This window comes from Clinocottus analis, unplaced genomic scaffold (genome assembly GCF_023055335.1).
Source record: "Clinocottus analis isolate CAN_PGR_092001 unplaced genomic scaffold, fCliAna1.0.p SCAF_24, whole genome shotgun sequence".
NCBI lineage: Eukaryota > Metazoa > Chordata > Actinopteri > Perciformes > Cottidae > Clinocottus > Clinocottus analis.
Genome location: NW_027175976.1, coordinates 6,869,989 through 6,896,015, shown reverse-complemented (window position 1 = coordinate 6,896,015; position 26,027 = coordinate 6,869,989). Strand labels below are relative to the sequence as shown.

General features: G+C 44.3%; 3 protein-coding genes across 7 annotated transcripts; 1 reads left to right on the top strand and 2 right to left on the bottom strand.

Moving 5' to 3' along the window:
- Window positions 1-251: 251 nt before the first annotated feature.
- On the bottom strand, window positions 252-5,284 carry gpr180 (G protein-coupled receptor 180). Its single transcript, XM_068590270.1, has 10 exons — window positions 5,038-5,284; window positions 4,312-4,455; window positions 4,128-4,222; window positions 3,908-4,013; window positions 3,386-3,566; window positions 3,049-3,098; window positions 2,776-2,933; window positions 2,438-2,635; window positions 2,284-2,361; window positions 252-1,969 (listed from the first exon to the last, which is right to left on the bottom strand). Exons 1-10 carry the CDS (start codon window positions 5,180-5,182, stop codon window positions 1,814-1,816), a joined length of 1,311 nt encoding a protein of 436 aa, XP_068446371.1. The 5' UTR covers window positions 5,183-5,284; the 3' UTR covers window positions 252-1,813.
- On the top strand, window positions 5,030-9,843 carry LOC137793869 (dTDP-D-glucose 4,6-dehydratase-like). 2 transcript variants are annotated; one of them, XM_068590272.1, is made up of 13 exons: window positions 5,030-5,328; window positions 5,981-6,067; window positions 6,421-6,487; window positions 6,585-6,653; window positions 6,779-6,869; window positions 6,961-7,109; window positions 7,201-7,299; window positions 7,393-7,452; window positions 7,639-7,682; window positions 7,801-7,966; window positions 8,037-8,092; window positions 8,274-8,371; window positions 8,458-9,843. In XM_068590272.1, exons 2-13 carry the CDS (start codon window positions 6,021-6,023, stop codon window positions 8,550-8,552), a joined length of 1,041 nt encoding a protein of 346 aa, XP_068446373.1. In that variant the 5' UTR covers window positions 5,030-5,328; window positions 5,981-6,020; the 3' UTR covers window positions 8,553-9,843. The 2 variants fall into 2 exon arrangements, with proteins under 2 accessions (XP_068446373.1, XP_068446372.1); XM_068590271.1 differs by lacking the exon at window positions 5,030-5,328 and having other exon boundaries at window positions 5,866-6,067.
- On the bottom strand, window positions 9,237-25,561 carry LOC137793866 (ATP-dependent RNA helicase DDX3X-like). 4 transcript variants are annotated; one of them, XM_068590266.1, is made up of 19 exons: window positions 25,238-25,561; window positions 23,921-23,972; window positions 22,911-22,967; window positions 22,501-22,704; window positions 22,141-22,261; window positions 21,892-22,038; window positions 21,534-21,633; window positions 21,288-21,423; window positions 21,079-21,176; window positions 20,148-20,246; window positions 19,909-20,069; window positions 19,618-19,762; window positions 19,293-19,437; window positions 18,919-18,969; window positions 17,770-17,951; window positions 17,557-17,674; window positions 17,291-17,444; window positions 17,075-17,199; window positions 9,237-16,956 (listed from the first exon to the last, which is right to left on the bottom strand). In XM_068590266.1, exons 1-19 carry the CDS (start codon window positions 25,280-25,282, stop codon window positions 16,874-16,876), a joined length of 2,223 nt encoding a protein of 740 aa, XP_068446367.1. In that variant the 5' UTR covers window positions 25,283-25,561; the 3' UTR covers window positions 9,237-16,873. The 4 variants fall into 4 exon arrangements, with proteins under 4 accessions (XP_068446367.1, XP_068446368.1, XP_068446369.1 ...); XM_068590267.1 differs by having other exon boundaries at window positions 22,141-22,243; XM_068590268.1 differs by lacking the exon at window positions 18,919-18,969.
- Window positions 25,562-26,027: the final 466 nt, after the last annotated feature.

Sequence of the window (26,027 nt, the reverse complement as noted above, 5' to 3'; positions counted from 1 at the left end):
GCACCTCAGTTAGGACATATTTCACTTGGGTGACTGAGATATAGAGATTAATTCTTAATTTTACCAGATATCATATAGGCTGCCCAATTTACTTAAACTTGAGGGGAAACATATGTTCTTCATAGAACTCCTCTGCCATCAGACATGTGAGGGTTGTTTGCTTCAATAGTCCACCAAACTTAAAGAAAAATAGTAGTTTTAGGGTTCACCGTCATACCACGACCATTTCTGAATAGCTAGGCCACTTTAACATGTATTTTATTACAGTTGTTACGATCACAGAGCTCATATTTCCACAGGTTTTGTGTTGTACAGAAAATAAATGCATGTAACACATTGGAACTCAAGTGTTAATCCTGAAAAAGGAATGACCGGACACTTGTTTGTCTTTATATAAATTAACTTTCACCGTAATTATATATAACAATGCAAGAAGTAAATGTTGAGACTTTATATCGTTTGTTGTTTTCTAACTAGAATAAGGTTGTCAGAGTGGGTACCATGTCGGCTTTAATGCACAAAAACAGTCACACAACAGAATAAATACACAACGAATACGTCATCGCTCCATGTCGGCCGTCAGTTTGTCGAGTGGGTTTTAATTTCAAATTTAAGATAAAAGAACGATGTCATGCTACATAGTGATATATGATTTAAAGGTTCACATGTCGAGAGTGAGGGAATAAATTAAAGCACACACAGCTTAATCTCAGGTGCACAGGGAGCACACACACACACACACTTACTTTATGGCTCACTTTGGATGTGCAAAGTTAAACGTACGCTAATCCTTTAATTTAGAACTTGTCTACATACTGGAACCGCCCGTCCATTCTTCTGTTCATCAGAGTAACGTATCCTTCTTACCACATACAGATGCCTTCTTCACATATTGATCTCTTCTCTAAAAGATCTCTGCTCTAAAAGAAATCCTGTGAAAATGTATATTATATAATATACTGTGGTATATTTGTGACTCAATCACACATACGTGGGCCGGTAGTAACCAGATTAATCCGCATCTGGAAGATTTCCAGCTGTTTGAGTAACATTTGCAGAAAAAAAAGAAATTGAACAGTTCTATAAACGTAAAACTAATTGACACATTTTTTAAAAATAAACCTCTTCTTGAGATCTGTAACCAATAAGAAAACCACATAATAAAACAGTTTTAATCTTTAAAGACAATAAAACATGAATCTATGTTACAAGCGTTCTCTCTGGCGTTCCCATCCATGTCCGGTTTAATGAGCGGGACAAGTTGAATGAAAAGGATCCGTTCAGTAACGCTTCATCTCGACATCTAACACCGCGGCTGTGCGGCGCCTCCCTGTGCTTTGTGTTTTCCTTTATAGTAGTGGTGATCGTCAGAGCCAGGAGTTTCCCTGAACACAACAAACCCGTCTGATCAGTCTGCGCATCTCGTCTCCACCACGAGTCAATATTTCATCATGCTTGTGTTGGTCTGTTTTTGAAATCGGCTGTTATGACGTCGCGGAAATGTCCCTCTTCCTCCGGGTGGCCCTGCGTTAGCATTATCAGTAATGTTGGCTCCGGTAACTAGGCGCAGGGTGTTGCAGTAAATATAGCTCCCGGGTCATTTTGTGACCCGTGCTGTCGTCCACTGGTAACCTGCTTACTTACCAACAGCCATTACTATTCTTCCAGGAAACCAACAGCAAAGGAGACGAGTCCCTGCGGCGTTACATCGCCTCCCGTCTTCACGAGCTCCTCCCCACCCCCCTTCTCTGACACAGCGGGAGGTGACGGGAGGTGCGGCCTCGGGGCGTAGCGTTCTCCCTCGCGGACGAGCTCAGTAGTGCCCCCTGTGGTTCGCCCGGGACATGGTGAGCGGCAGAGACACGGAGGAGAGGGAGGAGACCTCCCAGTAGAGGGAACGGGACAGGAAGAGCTGGTAGAGGATGACCATGGAGATGGACTGGCACAGGATCACACCGATGGTCACCACCTGTAGCGAGAGATGGAGAGAGAGGTAGAAAATACAATTAAATGACACAAAAACGTCTCTAACTGGCGCTGTAATGCAATAGACAATTACATCAAAACTGCTGTAACTCAAGTGGAAATGTCAGTAACTATTAGAAGATTATAACAAGATGATATCAAATCTATGACAGTTGTTTGAAACAGGTACAATGAGGGTCGAGGTAGAAGGTAAACTGTCGACCTCCTCTGTAGTGCCACAAAGGTCACATTCCTCCAGCTCAGACTAACTGGTCCCGGGACACTTTGCTAAAAGTTGAATTGTTCGCGTGTTCGAACCTTCTCCCGCTGGTGCTCGTTGAAGACGGCCGACAGGAAGAAGATGACGGGGTGACAGAGGAACCACAGGAAGCAGCCCTGCAGAGAGCACAAGAAGGACCACGTGACCACCTGAAGGCCTGCGGGCCGGTACTGATGTGTCTGCGGATGTTACCTTGGCGAAGCAGAGGTAGAAGTCTCTCTTCAGGGTGCTCCTCTCGGTGGAGACGATCTGGTAGAGCACGGAGGCCAGCAGCAGGGCCAGGCCCACCTTCAGGGCCATGAGCAGGAGACCCGGCAGACTCAGCTGGGCGTGGCCGCTGTGATGTTGACTCTCGGATTCGGAGTACTGCTCCCACAGCAGCAGCGCCCCCTGAAACAAAAGCGACAGTTTCCCTGTCAGTCTTTGCGTTTGGATCAAAACCAAAGCGAGGTTTGGCCACATCCCGTAGCGAACACCATCGACCTAAAAAAAAGGTGCGTTTGATACCGCGTCGGTGTGATCCCGCGTACCTGTATGACGCCTCCGCCGACGGCGACCGCCGTGGAAGTCAGAGACTGCTCCCACTGCAGAGGTCTGGACTGAGGCTTCCGGCCGCGGCCCAGAGTCCAGCTCACGCACAGGCTCAGCAACGTGTACAGCATGGACACCTGGGACACCATGTCCCAGACTGCACAGGGAACAGGAAATGGGAAAGAACGGGGCAAACACTTAGACAGTGACAAACTCAAGCCTCGAAAGCATGTTTATTACACATAAGATGTTTTTCAGAGAGAGGAACATACACTTTGCCAGGCAGCCCATCAGAGGAATGCCCGTCCCATCTCTGGAATACCTGCAGGGGGGGGACAGGAAACACATTGTTGGGTTTGTTAAAAGCACAACAGAAAGACAGAGGGAAAGACACACACTCAGATCTATATCTAGTTAATTATTACATCCAAACATCCCTTCATGCACACACAAGTATGTTTATGTTGAGAGTTGGGACTAAAAACTAGGAAATAGAAAATAATCTGAGAGGGAAACTCTTTGATTGAACTCGTCGTAAATTTAAAAAAAAAGGATGGAACCCGCTGTGCATGCACTTGAATTGTATAATACAGATTGCATTGACTCCACCTGGCCAAGTGGATGTATTTGCAGAGGGCGGCGCAGCCCTGCAAGGCCAGCGCCGTGGTCAGCACTTTGAGGACGGTGTGCATGGGGCCTCCTTTCTTCAGAGCCTGGTACAGATGCTGGAAGTAGATGCAGCAGGCGATGAAGTAGGCCAGCAGCAGCAGGAAGTAGAAGCTGTGGAGACCTGGGAGAGAATAGAGAGAGTCAAGGGGAACCATTTTGTCCCACATGAATGATGCAGATCACTCAGGACCAATCCCTACATCTTCCAAACACTCCCAGTATCAAAGATTTGACGTAGCATGTGGTAAAACCATTATGCACTTTCAACCATTTTAATATTTAATTACTTTTTTCATCACCACCACACACACACACACAGCAGCGGATAACTGTATTTAGCCAGAACGTAGGCGGATAGAACTCTGAATTCAAGCAGATTTTGGATTCTCTACTTTGTTGCGTCAATAATTGAAAACGTGAAATGTCCTAAAAAATCTGACAGCAGTCGTCAGGATGTCTGACCCGCCTCCTCTGCGCTGAAGTGCTCCCGAGGATTTCCAGCCGAGTCAGCGTTTAACAGCAGGATAGTAAAACTGAGATCGGCGTGATGAGGAATCGCTGCACTTTCCTGGACACACAGACCGGAAACACAGAGAAGAAGAAGAAGAAGAATATAAAGTCCCTGCTCTCGTGATGCGTCTCAAGTTTGACGTTCATGTACGCGTTCGTGAGAGGATGTTACCTGACACGTGTATCGGTCAGCGTACAGGGCGTGCCATGTTGTAGGAATGGTCTGGCGGGGGATCGACTGGTTGTGTTCTTCTTCCTTGAGATAAACTGAAGCAAGAGGACAAACAAGGTGAGCTGACGTGAAGTGAAGTGTCAGGAATCCCGTCCCTGTGTGTCCGGCGGACGCTGCTTCTTACTGGTGAATTGAGCTTTAGAGATCCTCTCCCAGCAGCTGAGGTTGTCCAGGTCCGAGTCCATGTCCTGATACAGCAGCAGTCTGGACTCCTTCTCCGTGGCCAGAGCGGCGTTGTCCAGCCGGCACACCAACAGACCATTGTCACCTGCAAGGGAGACGGGAACGGGACACGGGTCAAAAACCAGGAGGAACAGAAGAGAGCAAGTAGCGTTTAGGGGCCCCTGGAGTTTCTGGGGGGCCACAGTGCAGCTGCCTGCTTCGCCCGATTACGTCACAGGTCTCGCCTCATGAATAATCAGGGCAGTTAATTCAGGTTGGAGCCAGACACGCCAGCTCAATGATGTCTGTGGCTGACCTCTGACCCCACTCTTGCTTGGTAGGGAGGGGGCGCACAGGGGAGGGCATTTGCAGCCGTTGCGGTGTTTAACTAGGCTGGTTTGTACACACACGCCCCCGCACACACACACACACACACACACACTCACACACACAGTGTCCGGCAACAAGAAAGTCACACTAATTAACTATGCAACCAAAACTCTGGTTCAGAAATCATCAGATGAAGTGATGATGACACTCTCGTTCCACCCAGTGGCCAATGAATAAATCAAAGCAACAACAACGACACAAACCCAGAGACCTCGGTGTCACGTGACGCCGTGTTTAAAACGAATCCTGGGCACGAGCCCCGTCACTGTCACCTTTACGTCAGCATCTTCAACGTTACCTTGGTACATGAATGTAGTGATGACCTGGCCGTGCTGCTGCCTCGCCGCTTCGCTCCCGAAAAGTCCCGTCACACTTTTCCCCAAAGCCTCGGAGTTGAGCAGCGCCACGAGCACGAGCACGAGCGCGGGGAACGCGCACGACATGTTTCACCTTGTGCAGTTTGACGTTATCGAGAAAATAAAACGGTGAGCTGGTGAATGCAATGAGCCACGAAGCCAGAAGTGAACGCAGCTGCGTCAAGTCATTCAAAGTGCGACCGGATATGAGGTGTTTCTGCAGTCAAATAAAGGTTAGCAGTGTCCCTTTGTGGAATATTAGAATAATTAATACAATTCATGGTGTGCATCGATGTAAAAACATCGTCTAACTCGTGGGTTATTTAATATATATTAGGGATTAAATTGACGATATAATGGAGTGTAATAATAAACCAACAAAATAGCAGCGTATTTTCTGAAAGTACGCTTTGTAGATCAGTATATATCAGGTTTTTACGTGACTTGTAATAAAAACAAGATGCAACGCTTCGAAAAACACCTGATTTTCGTTTTGACCAAAACGTTAACCAAACACTTTTGTTTTGAAAATATTTTCCGGATGCTGTATATCTATCGTAACTCACTTGTCACCGTTGCCTTGCCAAGTCGGCACTGGTGACATTTTGATTGATTTGCAATTCACCCAATCAAGCAGCGCACATGTCTTGTCGTCATATAAAATAACCAATCAGAAAGCAGAAAGCAATCAAGACGCGTAAAATATCCCGCCCCTTTTCAACGTGTCAACACTGCCGTAAAACGACCGATGACTGTCGCAAATCACACAACGTATCTAGTATAGTGAGTAGTGAGGCGACTAGGGAAACTTCTCTGCTTCCTGTTAGCTAGTAGGACCAATAACGGAATTTAAAAACTATTAACATGTCGTTGGTATGTCTCCAGGAGACCGTAATATGAATGGACAGCTTTGTGAGAACAGAAGATGGACTTCAACACGACTGTTCTGGTGACTGGAGGCTCTGGATTCATGTGGGTTTATGTAACTGATTCAAACTGATACTAAAGTAAAGTTACTGAAGGTATACGAGGAACAGACTAGTGAAGTGCCTTTAATCATTTCTGGCTTTGTCGATGATGTTGAACACTGCATTCAAGTTCCATATATGGAATAAATCCATTATATTATTCAATTACATTAATATTACTGGTGCATTAACATGCACAACTTTATATAACACTGAGTGGTTTGTATTTACTCTTTAACAAAACATTGTATTGAATATAACAATGTCACCTAATATCATAGGTAGGTTTTTATGATTAAAAAGTATTTTTTTTTAATCTTCTCTTGCTGTCAAATGAAAGTCTCTCTCTCTTTCCAGTGGTTCCCATCTCGTGTGTTCGCTGGTCAACAGACACCCCGACTGGAGAACCATCAACCTGGATAATGTAAGTCGTGTGCATGAACCGTTTTGGATGGATCCACAGATGCACATGTTCCAGTCCCCGTGTGCTGCAGCATTTCTCTTTGTCTGATCTCTTCCAGTTGGATTACTGCTGCAGCCGCAAGAGTCTGGAGAGTGTTGAGGACAGAGCCAACTACACTTTCATCCGGGTGAGCTGCCTCCATCAGCATATCCAAAACCAGAGATGCTCAACGGCGTCTTTAGTCTGAGTGCCATTGGTACTTTTACACTAACCAGTAGTTTCACGACTTAAATTGACTCCTTTCTTCAACAGGGAGATGTGTGTAACTCCCAGCTGGTGAATCACATCTTCAACACAGAAAACATCGATGTGATCTTCCACCTGGCCGCCAAAACGCACGTCGGTGAGCGGCAGCCGTCCAAACCGAGGTTACAATTCACCTGCGGGCGAACTTCTGATGCAACGGTGCTTCTTTCTGTGCTTCCTCCGCTCAGAGTCGTCGTTTGAGACTCCGTCTGTTTTCCAGCGCGTGAACATCGACGGGACCGGAGTCTTACTGGGAGCCGCCCATCAGGCCCGACACCAGCCGCGGCGCTTCGTCTACGTCAGCACCGACGAGGTGTACGGAGCCGGTCTGGACCGGGTCAGTGGTTCAACCGGGGGATCGCTGGGTGGACTTTATCGCTTTTGAAGTCATTTTATTTCGTGACTTCTGAGATTCATGATGTCGGCAGGTGTTTGATGAGAGCAGTCCAGTGAGGCCCTCCAACCCATATTCGGCCACGAAAGCAGCCGCTGAGTACCTGGTCCGGTCCTACTGGGACAAATACAAGGTACACACACACACACACGGGTACCAAGTTTTAGTTTGATATTTTTAGGCTGGTTTCAACTTCAAACTTGTAAAAATATGTGTTTATTACCAGTTTCCCATCATCATCACCAGGAGCAACAACATCTACGGGCCCAGACAGTTCACTGAGAAGGTACACCACCCTGGCTATCCGAGAAGATCCAGATTGCTCCATTTGTAATGTCTTTTTTTTCATCAGTAAACCTTTTAAATAGTACAGAAAAAAATCTACATATTCGATCAAAACTGAAGGTGCACTGATTTATCTCTTTATTTACAGTGAGACAGTTTAAAACAATCAACCCTCTTGGTCTTTCAGGTCATTCCGAGGTTTCTCACCCTCTTGCAAATGAACAAGAAATGGTAGGTTTGTTGGAGCTTTATTTTGAAAAGGTTTCCCTGGGAAACCGGCTGCTGTATTTGTTTGACATCGACACAAAAGCTAAGCCGAGTTCATCTTTTTTTTTCGAATCTGCCAAAGCACCATCCAGGGAACCCTCCCTCAGTCGCGCCATTTCCTGTTCGTGGATGACGCCATCAACGCCTTGCTGCTGGTTCTGGAGAAAGGCATCGTGGGAGAAATATACAATGTGGGGACAAGCTGCGAGATTCCCATCATGCAGCTGGCCAGGGAACTCGTTAAGATGGTGGGAACTGAACATTTGCTGCTGTATGTTTGAATGAGGAGAGCAGACAACTCAGAGTCTGTTTTTTCAGGTCAAGAATGTGCCAGACTCCGAGGTGAACGATTGGCTGGAGTTTGTGCCTGAAAGGTGAGTAAAGTTTCTTGTTTCGTTGGCCGATTCACGTTATTATTAACAAAATGATCGTATGACGTTCCATCCAGCTCCACACGTTACTCGATGTGGCGGACCAGTTGGACAAGTCAAACATTTGCTTCACAAATCCGATCAGGACGTTGATCCAATTGACCTTTTGACCTCCGCTCTGTAGGCCACAGGTCGACCTGCGCTACCCAATCAGCTCTGAGAAGCTGCAGCGGCTGGGCTGGAGGGCCGAGGTGTCGTGGGCTGAAGGCATCAGATGGACCGGTACAAAAAACACACAATGAGCCGATATAGAGAAGTTCACGTGATGGTTAAGACACTTAATTCCTGTTTTTTCTTCTTCTTTTTAGTCAAATGGTACCGAGACAACCCGGACTTCTGGTTGGACGCAAGAACTGACCAAGAGCAAACAAGAAGCGGGCTTGAAAAAGACGCAGACAACTAAGTTATTTCCTGCTAACGAGTTGTTTTAACCGACATCTGATTCACATTTCAAGCAAAAAATACTGAAGACGTCATCCTCGCTGTTGCTCAACTGTGGCTCAGCGATTGGCGGACCGACAGGAAGGCGGAGCCTCCCTTCAACCAACGCAAAGTCACCTTGAAATGATGCACTTTATTATATTAATAATTACAGATTCAGCTGACGTTGACAAGCGTCTCACTTGTGACGGATCCTGACTGAATGGAGACAGTTGTGACGGATCGAATCTCATGTCCTCAGCTGCTTTTCCTTCACTTTGAATCCAGCGTAAAGCTCTTAAAATACACTGACCAAATATCCTGGAGGTCAGCTCAAAACCTTCTGGATGCGTGTCTAACTTAACATTGATATTCACGCAACAACAAGGTTAAATGCGCTGCTTTGCACGTCACACTGCTGACGTTCAGCAAGTTTCAGCAGCTTTACCTTTCAGGTGAATGTTGTACTTTGTTTGGTGATGCAGTCGCTTTAAAAAAGGATGAGAAGGGACCCGTTGGTTTTATACACATTCTAGAGATGTTTTTCATAGAATTATGTATTCAACTGGAATAAACTTGATTATTTAATAACTTAAGGTGCTTTTCTCAAAACATGGAAAATGCTACACTTAAAAAAAAGACACAGAAGAAGAATGTCAACACAATGTTTACATTTGCAAATCCAAACCTTTATTTGTGGTAAAATCAGAATAGATGCACAGTTCTTTTTTTTTTTTTTTTTCTTCGTGCAGTGCTCCTCTTCGTGCACATCTGCTAAACTAATACATAAAGCAAATACTAACTACCAGGCTGGAGGTGCTGTGTGTTCACGTCGAGGGGTCTGGCCAGTCAGCAACGGCGACAACACCGGGCTTCATCTCCTTTCAATTCAGTCACTAAACGGCAATCATTCCTAAATACAACTACAACCCTCTAAAGATTATTGAATTGAAAAGGTCAAATAAAGCTGCAAAGCATTGCATTTGTTTAGTGGCCCCACTTTGTTTCCCAGAATGCCTTTGGTCATAAACTAGAGACAAGCCATGAGCTTGCATAAATGTTTTTAACGTGCCTTCACACGGTTGGTAATGTGTGAATACTCAACGACGCACTATCGATTGTGGCTTTGCTGGGGCCGCATTGCATTCTGGTCCGTTGAGGCTACGGTTAATGGACAATAGATGTGTCCCTGTAGAACTGCAGAATGTCTGAAGCTGCACTATCATGTTATATGGAGCGGCTGCAGCTTGCAATAAAAACTTGTGTAAAAGACACCTGGAGGGGCGTCGTCGGGTCATCTTTTCCCCCCGTTTCTGATTGGCCAGAAGCTCCCACACGTGAGCAAGTAACACACTGACGCCTGAAAATATGCAAATCACAACAACATAGCAATAGAACCACAGTTAATTCTGTGTTATGAAGACTTTAAAGATCACCACTTGCCAGACATTCACAACAAGGGTATTAACGGGAAGGAAAAGTGTAAAGACTCAAATGAACAAAACAAAAACAAAAAAACATCTGACTTGGAGAGAATCTGGACACTTGTTTTTTGTACTGCATGTTGTAGTTGTTTTTTTTCTTACAAAATGGTCTTTGATCATAACGTTTTGTTAATTATTTTTTTTAATCCAAACCTTGGCATATATGGTGGTATTGTCTCAAATTTTGTCTGCCAATTAAAAATGGCTGTTTATGGTAGATTTTCATTATTGGCAATGGAACCTGTCGCACAAACAGGTTTGTGGATCTGATACTGAGTCCAATGTGACTTTAAAGGTAACTCGTGTAGGACGTTTCTCCTCATATGTCGAACGCATCAACGGTTACAAACTGCCAGGGCTTCGCTCTGTGGCCTCGTGTGACTGAAGGGCTCGCTTATCTCATCTTGTAACTGGCACAGAAGTACACGTTGCATACTACTTTTAAACAATATCTCTCTTGATAAGGACGAGGAAGGAATACGAGGACTTCTGTGTGTTCAGGGCCAGAACGTGTAAAGTGTCAACGGGGTCTGGGTATACACGGAAAAGATACTGGGGTCTTTGTATTGGCCTAAAACAGAGAACTGCTGTTTTGGGATTTCTGACCGACATGATTTTAATCTTTTTGGCACCGCCGCCTGACTGTTTGAACCCTGTTTGCGGTCGCACATAATCCCGGGTTGCTGCGGTGACATATTGTAGGAGAAATCCCTACGCGTTGCATCTTTAACATTAAAAAGCTCACACTACCCCAGAAAAATAGAAATTTTCACTCATACCAATGACATTCAACATTCAAGTGCCAGTGTTTTTGTTTACTGTCTTTTGGTCAAGTCACTTTGTAAAATATCAACTTTTGTATTAGGCTTATAAAAATAAATATTTCTCAAAAATGCTTGATAAATTACACAAACTAGCAGCGAAAGTAGACTCGAGAACTCTGTGTGCAAACAGCTGATTCCTACGGTTGCTGTTAACTACAACTCCACCTGGTCCCAAAAAAAAAAAAAGAAAATGGTTTCATATCTGGAAGAACCTTTCCATACAACACACACACACACACACTCTCTCATACACACTCTCTCTCTCTATCACACACACACCAACTGTGGAGAAACCTCTCTTTTTGACCTGGCTGCGCTACACAAAACTCACTCCTTCACACCTCTCTTGAGGTTTTGAAGTACAAGTACTACAGAAGACTTCAGTTGCACATCGAACAAAGTAACTGAAGTATTTTCTGTAAAACTCGATGGGATTCCTACGACAGAGGGGGGCCTGCAGGCCGCAGCAATGGGAGCATAGCACCATTAATTGTTCACCGACAATCAAAGCCCTCCAGCTGGAAAGCCAGTGACGGCGGTGACGCGGGATCCTTTTCGCCGCGGCGACACCGTCGGTGTCCACGGCCGCGGTGATGCTGTATGCAGAGGAACACACTACCATCCTCTCCGTTAGGGCTGGGTATCACCCTTGAATTTAAGGCATCAAAAAGGTTTTTAAAATATTTATTAAAAAGCCAAGAAAAAGGAACGAAAGTGCTGAATTTCTAAAGGAGTAAATAAACCGAGCATCCTCTACTTTTGAATGGTAGAGATGGTGAGCAAAACAAATGTTACATTTAGGCTCATTTACTGCAGACGGTAACGATCAACGTAAACAAGACCAACAGCTGGAGACTGAACGGGCTGTACACGGCACAGCTAAATGCTAACGGCTAAATGCTAACGGCAGCGGGCCAACTTCCGCCTGAACCGCTTGTGCCATCGATTTGCACAACGGCTCCTAAGCTGAGACGTTTTTCCATCGTGAACGCGTCTCTGTACCTCCATCACATAAGAAACAGGTTAATGTCTTGAGAAAGAATAATTACCCAGCCCTAACCAACACGTTTCAGTCGTTAGTTGATCAGTGATTCAGTCACTTCAAGGCACCGTGCACATGTCAGACTTTGGGCTGGTTTCGCTCGTGCCAGTTTCTGCTCCAATCCGAACGGCCCGAAGTAAACTCAAGCGGAGAATCTGGGTGACAGCAAAGTAATTGATCTATTGCACGCGCTGCAGAAGTGGTGGGATGGGGGGAAGAGAGGGGGGGTATGGGGCACAGTGGTAGTTGAGTGTTGCTCAAAACACAGTTCAATGGTAATCACAGCCGACCGATATGATCCGCCTGCCTTAGAAAAAAGGACCTAAATACATTGCATATATGTATAAATATATGTGTGCGTACTCTGAACAACACTACTTGACATATTTGCTCTAGAAAGAAGACGAAAAGTGAGGTAAACCGAAGCGTTACCTTGCGCGTCTTCTGCTCTGTATAACTCACAAATTCCCATGTGCACTATCAGCAGCAGCAGCAGCTCATGTCTTGGATCATTTCAGCCATTCCTCACATCTCCATCATGTGAAACGCTCAGTCGTTCCTTCATTTATTCCCTGTTATTCAAACCGCCCCCTAGTGGCTGTTAGAAGGCACCGCAATGTCTACGAACTGAACCAGATTCATTCAAGCGGCTTTGATTCTCACTGTCTGGCCTTCTTAAAAAAAAGTCTGCCTCTGAATTTAGGCAGCGAGAACAGCATACTTAGCATTATTCCTAAAAACACAAGAGACCGCACTAGCTGCATACTAAGTTTCTGGTTGGCAACAGCCATGGATTCAAGTAACAAATGCTGACAACGTCTCCTCTCACACGACAGCGTCAGCCGACAGTTCAGTCGGGCATTAAAACTGTGTTCAGTCGATATTCAAAAGGTGGACTCAAAATCAGAGCGCATATTCAACTGGAAGGTCGCGAGCGTCAGCTTGGCTTTCGATCGGCCTCGTCAATGACGGCGGAGACAAGTCGGAGGTTTAAAATTTGACAGTTAAGAAACGGCTGCCAACAAGACAGCGGATTAAGAAGACGTGCCCCCAAGACTATTAAAAGAAGTGTAGAACTTTAAGAGTTGCGTCGATGCGTTGAGTTTTAAACTAAGCAAATCCTTCATATTTGATTGTCATATGCAATGTTATCTTCAACTTATTGTCCTGTTGCTGATTTCTATCAATCTTACTCCTCCTTACTGAACAGCAACGGCTCCCTTTATCCACGGCTGCAGCCGAAGCTAAAGTGTGGTATTCACATCGTGACCACAGAAAAAGTTCTCTGATTGGCTGAAACCATCCGGCGGGACGCCTCAAACACAGTTCTGGTCAACAATCCAACCGCTGTTTTTTTTTTTTTAATAGAAGTTCAGCCTGAAATTGACTGCAAGTTGAACAATAGCGACGACACATGACAGCTGAACCACACGTAGCACAACGATAACGCACACTTCGTTCCTACTTGGCTGTTTTTGGTGTGTTTTTGGGGAGCAGTTGGACACGGTGGAGTTCAATTACGTTGCTAACATTGCATCCTATGACAACTGTCCGTTAAAGTGGCCCCTCCCTTTCAGGTGACCCAGGTTTTAGTGAGATATAGTAAAGCACTGTCTTGAATCCTGAGTCCTCCAGCATTACTCAGCCTGAAACTCTTCAAAAAATTATGTAAAAGCCAACTCGTTTTCTCGAACCTCCCTCGCGTCTGTACTCGAGGGAACTCGACTGACCCTCCGATTTAGGAAGTAGACTAAAAAAAAAAAAAATAATAATCATAGATGACGGGTAAAAAATCAGAGCTGTAACGTAACTAAAGCCTGCTGTAGAATTGTATCTATTTGCTTGGCATTTTTAACTCCTTGACCAAAACACAACAACACTTGCATATGTTTTATTGTCTTGGTCCAGCCTTGTCATTTGTCAAAGCCAGTGGGCAATTTGAGGGAATTTGCCTCGGGGGGGGGGGGCAACAATTGGTAAATCAATTGTGGTTGAGTTTCGTGTAAACATTTCCGGAAATAATACCTCGAAAAGAATAAATTCTGCCGACCGTGTTCAAATTGCCCACTGAGCTGAGGTGACCAGACACCGCCTGGTCCAACATCGAGTGATCAAACGTGATTTTCTACACAAGTGTCTCACTTGTAATTCACATTCTTTCTCACTGGAGATTCTTCTCTTTTTGTTTTAAGAAGAGTTTAAACTATTTACATTTAATCTACATTTTCACTTCAAAGTTATTCATGTAAACAAATTAAGACCCTGATGGAAATTAGCAATTTTTTTTTTTCCCCACCAGGTAGGAGCGCTTATTGGATTGGACCTCGACCACTGAGCCGGTCAAATATACAGTGGCGTTCCTTTAAAAAAAGTTCAATCAGGGATGGAACGTGGACGCGTCTCCACAGCAGGGCCGGGCGGGGCTAACCACGGGTCGGAGGGCGTTCAATACATAACGTTACATGTTGTCGCCTTTCTGTTGTGCCGTGCCACTTCTCCACGAGCGCAATGCGTCCGTCCCGTCTCTCTGCGAGCGCTCTGCTCGCTGCCTTTTTAACTCTCGCCAGCTGCATCGCGTCGTCCGACAACCACGCGGCCACGCAGACTCGTGCCTGCTGAAGGAATAGTAAGAAGAGACGCACGTTTAAAGAGAAGCTCTATTTGAAAAAGAGAGAGAGCGAGAGAAGTGTTCAGATTGGAAGAAAAGAAAAGACGGCACCGCAAGTGAACTAATCCAGAGGTGCAGGCTGACTTTGGGGAAGATCTCAAGCCTCTAACACATGATCCAAAGTCTTTTCTCTGCCGGTTCTATGGACACGGCTCGTCTTACAGTAAAATAGGACGCGGCTAAAACCTGCTCGGTGGATGTGGCTTTGTATCCTCTGGGAAGCCCCCGCTGTCTCTGCTGTGGAACGGGTTAGTAGGCTAGATTACCTTTACTTGTGTCCCTGACCTCAACAGGTCTTAAGGACCTAACAAATAAACTGGAATGACTTATTTTAGAGAAGACTCTTCATGTAACTCTCCAGGATAGAGTGAGCGAGAAATTTTTGAACTCTTTAAGCCTTTTTTGTTGTTGTTGTTGTGTATCCCCTTGAAAGAAGCTTTTGGCAAACAAGGGTTTCAATGTTTGTGGTGGAAGCGGAGCCCCGTTTCTCAAAAGCACGGCGGCACTAAGAGTCAGCTGATGGTTACGTTTAATAACTGTTTTCAGCAGCAGATATGAGGCGGTTTTAATGTCTACAACCGACCCCCAAAAAAAGATCGCAGCGTTGCTCACATCACAACGGCTTTCTTTTTGTCTGACTGGGAGGATGACGTGACTGCTGCCGCACAACGACAACACTTAGTGACAAGATGCCTTTGAGAAACTCAAGCTCAAGCTCAAACCAGAGCTGCAGATGTGACATATTAGGTCAATAAGTAGGACTCGGTTTCCCAGAAGCATAAAACCACTGTTTTCTCTGCTCACTGGATAATCAAAGCAAAGAAGTCTTCTGTTTGTAATGTCTTCTTCTTTTTTCACCCATTTTAGTCACTCTGGATGAGGGTTTATCAAAAGAATCTATAAATATTGCTACAGTGGTCATTTGCTTTTGGGAATCAGCTCATCAGAGACCTGACGAATTTGAACTCCAATAGACAGACAAGGAATTGTTTTGAGTTTCCTCATCCCGGTTTGTGTTTAGTTGTTTTTTTTTTGCCAAGGTTTGATTTAGTTCAAGCCTAGTTTGTTTCCTTCCAAATATAAATAAAGAATAACATGTTTAAACCCATACATGACATTAAATACATTTTTTTTTTAGTCACAGTTGGCCAATACTTGGAGCCACTTAGCTATTATGGCAATTAAAACAACGGAAATAAGAGACAAAGTTCAAATTCTTAAAGGCACAGTACAGAAACAAATGATCCTCCATTATGTTTTTGTTTCAAACAAAGAAAACGCTGTTAGCTAGCATCGTTGCTAATGGGCGACAACGTCTGCTGGCGTCCCACTGGCTGGGTGTCTCAGTGTGTCCAGCCCCTCGTCTCTTCTTCCCTTGTCTCTGTTAGACATCTTTCTCAGATCTCAGGAAATCAAGACTTCATCGTTGTTTTAAAAAAGGTGAGAAAAAAAAAGAAAAAACTAAAATATTTTCTGTTTCTGTGGCTGCTTTTAAGTATCTATCATGTGAATGAAGGAGACTTCAGCCAGTTCCCGTTTTGGAATTTAAATGCAGACATATTTTGCTCAGATTTGACATCTTGCCCATCTCTGCGCTATATTTTAGAAAAGTTTTTGGCCGGCGATTTACAACATGGCCATGCGTTACATACAAAGATGACATGTGAAGGTACACAGGACGCCTGGCTGGCTTTGGGTGAATGCAGACAAAAACACAATGAAGCCAAAACTCAAATCTAAAGTGAAATAAAAAGGATCTCCCCCTGCTCTTCTACAGCTATTTTTGTCAGACTAACTCACTGTAAATATTAAACGTCCAACTAATCTTAGGGGGTTAAAGGAACACCTAGAACTTTAAGTCAATTGGTTATTTTTCTGCAAGCACTTGCCACAGAGGGAAAATAGTTCAAAATGTCCTCACTGACACTAAAGGATGATGCTAGCTGGTGTTGAAAAGTAACCAACTAAAATCAAAGTATCCCTTTATAATGCGGCCTATTGTAAGAGGTGACATTTACCAGAAATTAAGAAATCAAAAGAAGATGGGGGACATGAAGACAAAAGGTGGAGATGAAGAGAACAAGAAACGGAAGAGAATTAAAAGATATGAGTGCTTAGGGATGGAAAGAGGGCTATATAAATGAGTATAAATAGTTTAATAACATGCACGTGGGTTCTTGGGGTTAATGAAGGGGAGAAGGTGGATGGGGTGCAGACAACAGTGTGTAGAAAGGAAGGAGGATGAGTGAGAAGAGAGAGGGATGAGTCAAGGGAGAGAGGAGGAACCTAGTTGCCCCACCAGTCAACTTGAGAGTGTTGTGAGTAGTTTCCTCCGTAGGCGTCGCTGGTGTAGAAGTTACCGAAGCTGCCTGGGTCGGGACGAAACGGGAGAGAACGCAAAGTCAACAAAGCAAAAGGGAACCAGATGAACCAAAAGTAACAAGAACCTTCCAGCGGAGCAGCAGTTCATTTGTCCCGGGTCCTCACCTCCTGCAAACCCGCGGGTTCCTCCATGTGCTGCCTGGTTGCGACCTCCACGACCTCCGAACCCGCCGGCGGTGCCTCCGGCGGCCGTCTGACGGTAATCACGAGCTCCGAAACCACCAGAGAACCTGGCGGCGAAAATCAAAACGCAGAGTGACCTCCGCTGCTTTTGGCCAGAACATGATTGAAACAGAGGGAACGGCGTGTGCGTCTTTCTACCTCTTGGAGCGCCCTCTGTTGGTGCTCTTATGCTGGTGTTCATAGGCCAGGCTCTCGAGCCATGAGGGCACTTCCTGTTTGGCCTCTACCAGGATGTCAAGCAAGTCTTTAGTGATGTTCCCATTTTTATCGTTGAAGAACGATGTGGCCAATCCTACAGGTAAAAAATAATAACAGTAGGAGTAAAATGAGAATATTTAAAGCGTTTAGTCTCTCAGCCTGTATCATGCAACACACTTGAGTTGGGCCTAATGCCACTGACTTACCCAGGTTTCCCACTCGTCCTGTACGTCCAATACGGTGGACATACTCCTCGATGTCACTGGGCAGGTCGAAGTTAATCACGTGTTTCACATTGGAGATGTCCAGACCGCGAGCTGCTACCTGAGTTGTAGAAAAAGAAGAAAAAAGCAGCGAGCTGAATAATATTCTCTCATGAATGTAATCGGTGCGTCTCACTGGGCTTTATGGTTACTGACCGCTGTGGCCACCAGGATGGGGCACTTTCCGGATCTGAACTGGCTCAGGGCCTCCTCTCGGTCTCTCTGGGAGCGGTCGCCGTGGATACTGGTGCAGGCGTAGCCCTCCCGATACAGGAAGTCCTCCAGGGCGTCGGCGCCTTTCTTGGTCTCCACGAACACCAGAGTCAATGAGTCCTTACCTGACGGGCCGAGAGAAGGGACACCTGAGGTTAAGAGTTAGTGGATAATCGCTGCGTTTACAACACTGGTTTACTGGATTTAACCTCGATGGCTGCAGAGTTTTAAAACTGAAAATACTGATACTGTTTTGAATACTGAAAAGAAGAACTCAACAAAACATTGACATCAGTCTTTTTGATGTGACACAATCCTTTGTATCAAAAAGGTAATGACGCAAAAGTCACAATAAATAACATTTTGATTCCTGCAGCAGGCAAACAAATACAATATTTTGTCAATTTAACATTTGAGAGAAAAATAATAATAAAGAGCTGCAATATGTTAATATCAGCTACTCCCCACTGACAGGTCATACATCTACTGGTGAGGCTGCTTCAGCCTGTGGATGATACATACATCCTTATAACATGCAGCCAAGTTAGCTTAAAATGTTCACATCACATTTGTCTATGAAGAGAATATTGCAACAGGGAGTGCAGTGTGGATAAAAAAAATATAAAACAAACAATAACTACAAGAAACAATAGCTAACAGTAACAGCCGCACTGTGTTGTTGTGACTTGAGCCGCTGATGGAAAGAGTTTGGTCACAGCTCTTCCTCCTCTGAATATTACTTCCTGATTATGACGTGACGGCCATCGGCCCACATTTGTGTTCACTCGTCAGCTGCGGAGACTACAACACAACCAGACTCTCTCCATCACGGCTTTGGGTCCGACATGAAGACACCACAGCAAGATACTGCACGTAAATGCCACGAAAAACTGGACAACTGAGAAATAAAAAGTACAACAAGCATGTTTGATTCGAGGCGGAGCAAACTGGACCCATGAAATGAGACACAGAACCGAAAATAAACGGAATAAACAAAGGAGTCTCCATCCACAGAGAAGAACATCAAAAGGGCAAGCAAAATTATTAAAAATATGAAATGACAATTACAAGTTTTCCCATTGAGGAGCTTACCAGGTTTCTCTATGTTGTCTCCAGTATTGTCCTGTACCTCGCTGGGGATGACTTAGGATAAAACCACACCAAACCACCAACATGTCAACTGCACTCAATCAGCAGGAGAAAACCAACTCTGTGTGTTTGATGTTCCCTATGTACCCAAAGTCTGCCTCAAATGTGTTGTGCTAAACACGAGGACGGTGGAATGTATCGGCTGGGATGGAAGGACGACAATATGATAATGGGAAAAGGATTGTGGGGAATAAAAAACGCATTGTGTGTACGTGTGCGTTAGCAGTAGCTCTAAACCGAAGAATACGTTTTGTGTGTAGTTCTGCAGTGCGATGACACATCTGAAGGCAATGAGCCGTCACCGTTATGCGTCTCACCTGTAGCACTGAGCAGGTCCAACAGGAAGGACCTCTTATCGCTCTCCTCCACCCACACAACTTTCTGAGTGATGTTCTCTGAGGTGGAACCCACTCTGCCCACCGCCAGGAAGATGTACTCCTCCAGGAAATCCCTGGCTAGGATCTGGAAGTGGAGCAGAAAATGTGCTTATTAATACATTTTCAGCACTTCAGGTGCCTCTGCATTGCTTTACTATTTCAACAACACCCTCACAGTCCGTCAAGGGCACATAAAGAAATCGTTCTTTTGAAACTATGTCCACCGTATCGTACTTTTTTAAATTTGATGCAACAGCAAATGTACCTGGATCTCTTTAGGAAAGGTTGCGCTGAACATCATGGTTTGTCGGATGCCTTTGTGCGGCATGGTGTCCTGTTCAACGATGCGTCTGATCTGTGGTTCGAATCCCATGTCCAACATACGATCGGCCTCGTCCAGGACCAGGTAGCTTAAGTGAAGAGGAAGATGGAAAGGTCACAATCTTTTAAATAAAAGCTAAAGATTCAAATGCGATCATATAAAATGCCTCTCGTTCCAGAAGATGACGGATAGCATTAATCTGAACCGGTTCATTAAATGACTCCCTAATCTTACGTGCAGTAGTCCAGCCCAATCTTGCCCCTCTCCATCATGTCCACCAGTCTTCCAGGTGTGGCCACCAGCAGGTGGCATCCTCTCTCCAGGTCTCTTATCTGCTGGCCAATGTCGGCTCCTCCGTACACCACACAGGGACGCACTCTGGAGCGGTAGGAAAACTACAGACAAAGACGAACAGGTTGAAGAAGCGCATCGATAAACGTTGGTCCAGATTTCTTGCTGATGGAATCGGATACCTTCCTGGCTTCATCATATATCTGCAGTGCCAGTTCTCTGGTTGGTGCCAAAACCAGTGAGAGGGGGTAGTGCTTACGACGCCCATACTTTCCATTATCCTGTAATGACAACACAACATTTTCAAGAACAAAAATGTACGAGTGTGTCAAGGATTCACATGAGGGAGAACGTGGTTTCAGCTGGTCATGATTAACTAAAATGTGAGCAGTAGATCTCTCCCTGAGAGGCCACGGTATGAATCTAAGACAACAAAACATACACTCTACAACACAAAATACAATTTATGCTGCTTGCCTTTGTGAAATAGTTGTGGACTATTCCTTATTTATTTTCCCCCACATAACAGCTTCGCGGATCACACTTAGTCCAGATTAGACTGGCTTTAAAATCTGTTAGGCTTTTTTGTTTGTTAAACAGCTTATTAAAGACAACATACTCTGAATAACAGCTTCCCTTTAACGGTTTAGTAGAATAACCGAGGGGAAATAAACTGTGAAAATCTTTGAAACTGATGAAAAGATCGTTTTTTGCTCCTTTTCAGAATTAATATAATTAACTGATGCTGAGAGATATTGGTCACTTATCCGCAGTGTGTGTTAGGAAACAGCTCCTTCTTTAAAAAGGTTAGCCATCTTCATGGGAAGCTACACATCGCCTTGTGCAGTTGTGGTCCCGTGGAAGATTATCTACCATTTGCCAATTACTTAAGCGCGTTCTCTCTCTCAACTAAATAGTGTTTTTTTACGTTTGTCTGGTTAATAGAAATTAAATGTATCTAATCTAAAATATGCATCTTCATAACACATTAAAAAAGATACACACAGACGTTTTAACATTCAAAAAAACTCCCCTAGCAATTGATCCATGCGTCTATGTTAATTTTAGAACCGTAAGGAAATAAAGTCCGTTGTTTTTTTGTTTTTTTCTGACCTGTCCGGATGCTTTCGCTGCATTGAGAGCTTCTCCTGGTCCGTCGTTGTAAATCTGGCTGAGAATCGGCAGCAGGAACGCTGCAGTCTTCCCAGAACCTTCGGACACAAAAGCCAACCTCATCCATCTCCTTGTGTATTCAACAGAAACATTTAATACATCGCTTTGTTTGGTTTCCAGAGAAACGGCGTAAAGCCCGTTTGTCCTACCTGTCTGCGCGCAGGCCATGAGGTCTCGCTTCGACTTGACAATAGGAATGGCATATTTCTGGACAGGGGTCGGTCTGGTGTAGCGGCTCAGAGCAATGTTACCGATGACAATCTCCCCCATGTCCACATCTGTGAACTAAAGAGCACAGAATAAAACATTTAAAAAAATTACAGCAGTGGAAAGAAATCATGCAGCTCAGATATTATGTAATATTGTTGGATCCCTTGTTAACAACAGCAGCTTACACTCTCGATGTGGTGAGGGCAGTTCTGTCCTGTGGCCTCAACAGGAATGTCATCGTATTTCTCAAAGTTAATCCCAGTGTTACTGGCGGAGAACAATTCACTAGAGAGGAACAACGGAGGAGAAAAAGATGATGACTTACAAAAACAAAACAGAGTAATATGTCTGACCAACAGCACAAAACCATTGACAAAAATTTGTTTACAACATGTAAAAAAAAACAAAAATAAAGAACAACATCCAAGAGTAAATGAGGAAGTCCTCAGATAAGGAACTGGAACTGAGGAATGGAGAACATGACTTTTACAATTGTTTATCAAATTAGTTCTCTCATATTTCTGGAAGTAAAAACAAACTCACTTTTCAAGGCGTTCGTTACGTGGTGTTGGTTTGGACCAGTCTCCCTCTTCTCTGGACTCCTCCACCCAGCGACTGTTTCCTCCACCACCACCGCCTCCTCCGCCTCCTCCGCCTCCTCCTCCACCGCCGAATCCACCATGCTCAAACCTGAGCACAGCACAGAGACAAGATGTGCGTTGCTGCTATGATTTTTTTTTTGTGACAAATCACAGAAGTTACTCAGTCGGCTGCGGAGTCTCATCTCTTCACCTTCCTCTGTTAGCGTTGCCTCTGTCATTGAAGAACGCAGACTTCCCACGGTTGTTCCCAAAACTGCCATAGGCGTCTTTTGCAGTGTTCCAGCCTCCGGCATCTGGCAATGAACATGAAACTATAAAAAGACACTTTCATACATATCTTATTATTACAACAGTATTGAACAGGGTGCAGCTGGTCTTTGACTGTATATATTTTCTATAAAATCTTTTATTTCAGCCCAGAGTGTCTGCAAAGATGAACTGCATGCTGAGTTGAGGGTGCAACAAATATTGTATATATTTTTCATATATGAAGAGCAGATCTCCCACAATAGAAGATAAAGGATTCGTACAGGAAAATCAAAAAACCCACCTTTATTTTCGTAGCCACCGAAAGCCATTGGCTGTGGCGGGTTGATGGGGTTGAAGGCACCGCCCCTGTTGCCACGGTAACCCCCTCCGACGCCACCTCTGCCCCGCTCCATGCGAGGCGGGCCGCGGTTAAACGTGTTGCCGCCAGCCATGCGGTTGTCATGGTAGCCATTAACAAAGTTGTTGCGTCCCCCGTCCCAACCGTCTGCGGGGCGAGAAAGCGCCAATGATTATCTCAACAATGACAATTAAAATTATCTTGGAATCCAAGACCATCGGTTTACTCCTCCAATACTGACGAGCGGCGCTTGAGTAAGAAATGTGATGGAATAACATGTACAGTAATGAGAACTAACAAACAGGCAGCAAAATACAAATGTGTGACTAGTAGAAGTTCAGAGAGGAACTTACAGTTGGCTGGGGGCGCTATGGTGTAGCCACCCTGTCGACCGGCTGCAAAGGCATTTCCTGATGGACAGAAGCAAAGTGTTTCAGTTGTGGTTTTTATCTGGAAACAAATGGAGTTAATAAAGAGTTTTTAAAAAAAAAAGGTACTCTGGAGTTTTTGACCCCTGGTAGCATTATGGAGGGCAGAGGCCTCACTGTTTGTTTCGTGATTGCATACTTCAACACACCAGCATGCGGGCGACATGTTTCACATTCTGCCCTTGGTTTCACGCTGATCAGATGTTGATGGGAGTAATGCATTTGTGCACAGAATCGTAGCGATGCACCAGCAAAAGCACATAGGAAGGCGACTGCTAGTTAGCCAACATGGATGTAAACAATGCAAAAATATTACAAATAAATCTGTTTGCAATTGTTTTTAAAGGAGGAAGGATACAGACTCAAAGAGTCAGAATGTATTTTGGCGATCAAAACTGTAAACAATTTAGTTTTAGTTTGTTTACTAGGAAACTCCACAGGACAGCTTAAACTTGATGCTACACAACATTTTCTAAAGCCCCCCCACCCCCCACCTACAAATGCAGAGGATAATGTTGCCCCGGTAGACAGAGAGACAGAGTCTTAACATAATTCAATGAATTATTAAACTTTAAGGACTTGATTTTAAATAGCATCTGAAGCTAGGAATCATGTAAATGTTATATACATTTCCAAAATCATAATTCAGTTTTTCTTGTGTCAATGACACATTTAAACTGTACTAAATTGCTGTCGTCAGTGAACAGGTTAGTTTAAATTTTAAATAGGAGATTTACATTGTTGTAAAAATTAAAAGCAAATAGAAAATATTCCCTTGATTGCTTTCCTGTCCTTCCCCAATGTGATCTCTGCAGAGTACTTCCTTGTCTGCGGCCTTATTGCCATAGTTTAACAATGTTTATTACGAGTGGAGGTCAAATGTTCAGGTTTGTGAGCGTTTAGAAAAACAATGTAAAGTTCTGGCAGATGCTTACGGTTAGGGTTTCCACCTTGTCCGTCTGCCGCACTCAAGTCTAGGACAGCGAGCTGGAGAAACAGACACAAAGTCAGAAAAACAACAAACACACTGATTCATTCATTTTCAGCAGAACAAATGATCCATCTTTGTTATGGAGTCAAGAGAGGTTGATTAAAACCTGCTTCCTGCTTTAAAATGAAAACAAACAAACATTTTTTCTTTGATAACCCAGTAGAGGACATATACATGGATGCATCTTATTTACAGCACCAGACAACTCTGCACACTAGTTTGAAAATGATTTGAACCTTGTCCTGCAGAAATGCTATTATGATGACGTCAGCATACTGCGAACAGCTGGTCCGCGACACTTCAAAACACAAGGATAGCAACGTGATGAGGACAAGTATTTGCTGTCGGTGCTGTTGTTTCTCTGAGCAGAGAAAACAACTTGAACAACAATTTTGAATTTATGCTTTTATTGCAAGAAACTGCATTTCAGTCGTGGGGGTGGAGGATGCTCTTCCTGCATCAATGAACTCAGCTAATAAGGATTGATTTCTCTATAAAATCTCATTGCAGCTTGTTATTTTCGCTTCCTAGCGCAAGAAAAATGCGTGTTTTGGGGGTTTAAATGTTGTGCATTCGGCGCTCTTGTAGACGTTTTGATATGCACACCGTCCCAACATTTCCATTGAGAACACACAGTACCTTTCTGTTGCCATCCGACTGTCTGACCAGTCAGACACAACTAACGTGAGACTACGCTACTAGTGACGCAGACGAAAAGATATTTTTTAAGCGGGACGCAGTCGAAACAAACTGAGCAATACTGCGTGTGATCTGAAACACAGCGGGCTGAACTCACACGCCGCATTGTGTGCGCGTGTCCGACCCGCTAGCTCCATCTCTGCACCTCCATTTTATTATTGAATCAAGCTGCAAGACAAAACGCAGTGAAGATAACAGTCGATGGGTGCGTTTCATATGGCCACACGGGGAAGCCGACGGAGCCATCCGGGCGGGGTCATCACTAACCCTTCGCACGCCGCAGTTGTTCATGCATAACTTTTAGAGAACTTGTGACGTCGCGAAAGCAGCTACAATCCAACAGATTAAAAAAGCGGAAAAATACGTTTGTTTTCCACACAGAATGGTGCGGTCCCCGCTCCGCGGCCGCAAGGGTGAGCAATTGAAGCGCACTCAACGCCAGCTAGCACGGTAGCAGCTTGTTAGCGGCGCTTTTTAAGCTAGCCGGTAACGTTTATCCCCGGGAGTTATAACACATTTCATCAGCTGACGCTGCAAGAGATATTAAACGGACGAGGCTTACCTGCTGCTCTAGACCGTGGACATTTTCGACGGCCACATGACTCATAACTATAGAATATGGAGGAAAAATGTTGTCGTTGAAAAGAGGACCTCTTTGTTAGCCGGGTTTGATGTGTTATGTCTCCTTCTGTCTTGTTTCAGTGGTCACGGCAGCTGACAGCTATTTCATTGGTTCAACAGCGAGAAGTAACTTTGTCAATTGCTAATCTTGAATTTTACGTTATGATAAATTCCTGTATTAGCTACAAGGATGGTACTTAATGCAAACTCAGCTGATGTCGGTTTGCTCTTTAGCTGAAGCTGAGCTGAAGCCGTCGTGCACGAGTCACGCTGGCCCCAATATAACGGAAACCATATCCTGTCGCGCCAAAATAAAAGTCCACAAACGCAAGTCAATGTGAAAGCGTTATATATGTGACACATATAGCTTTATTCGTATAATACAATTAGTTTTTTTTTTCAAATTAAAACGAAATATATGTTTGTTGTGCTGTGGTATGTTTACTGTATGTGCGAAATCATAGGAACACAATCAAATGTGATACCTCCATTGCTAGTTTTGTTGTTTTTTTGCATTCAAAGCTCTCTATAAACAGTCGTGCATCAAGTCTGAATAATATGTTGGACATTTGTACATGTTTTTTTGTTTTCTTTAGGTAACGCGTCCTGAAAAATTAAAAAATATCTTACTTTCTTACTTCCGGACTGCCGCTCTCTAAAACTCTCTGGCTTAACTAACGCATCGGACATGTTATTAATCCAGTTACCGCGAGACTTTAATCATAGTTTGT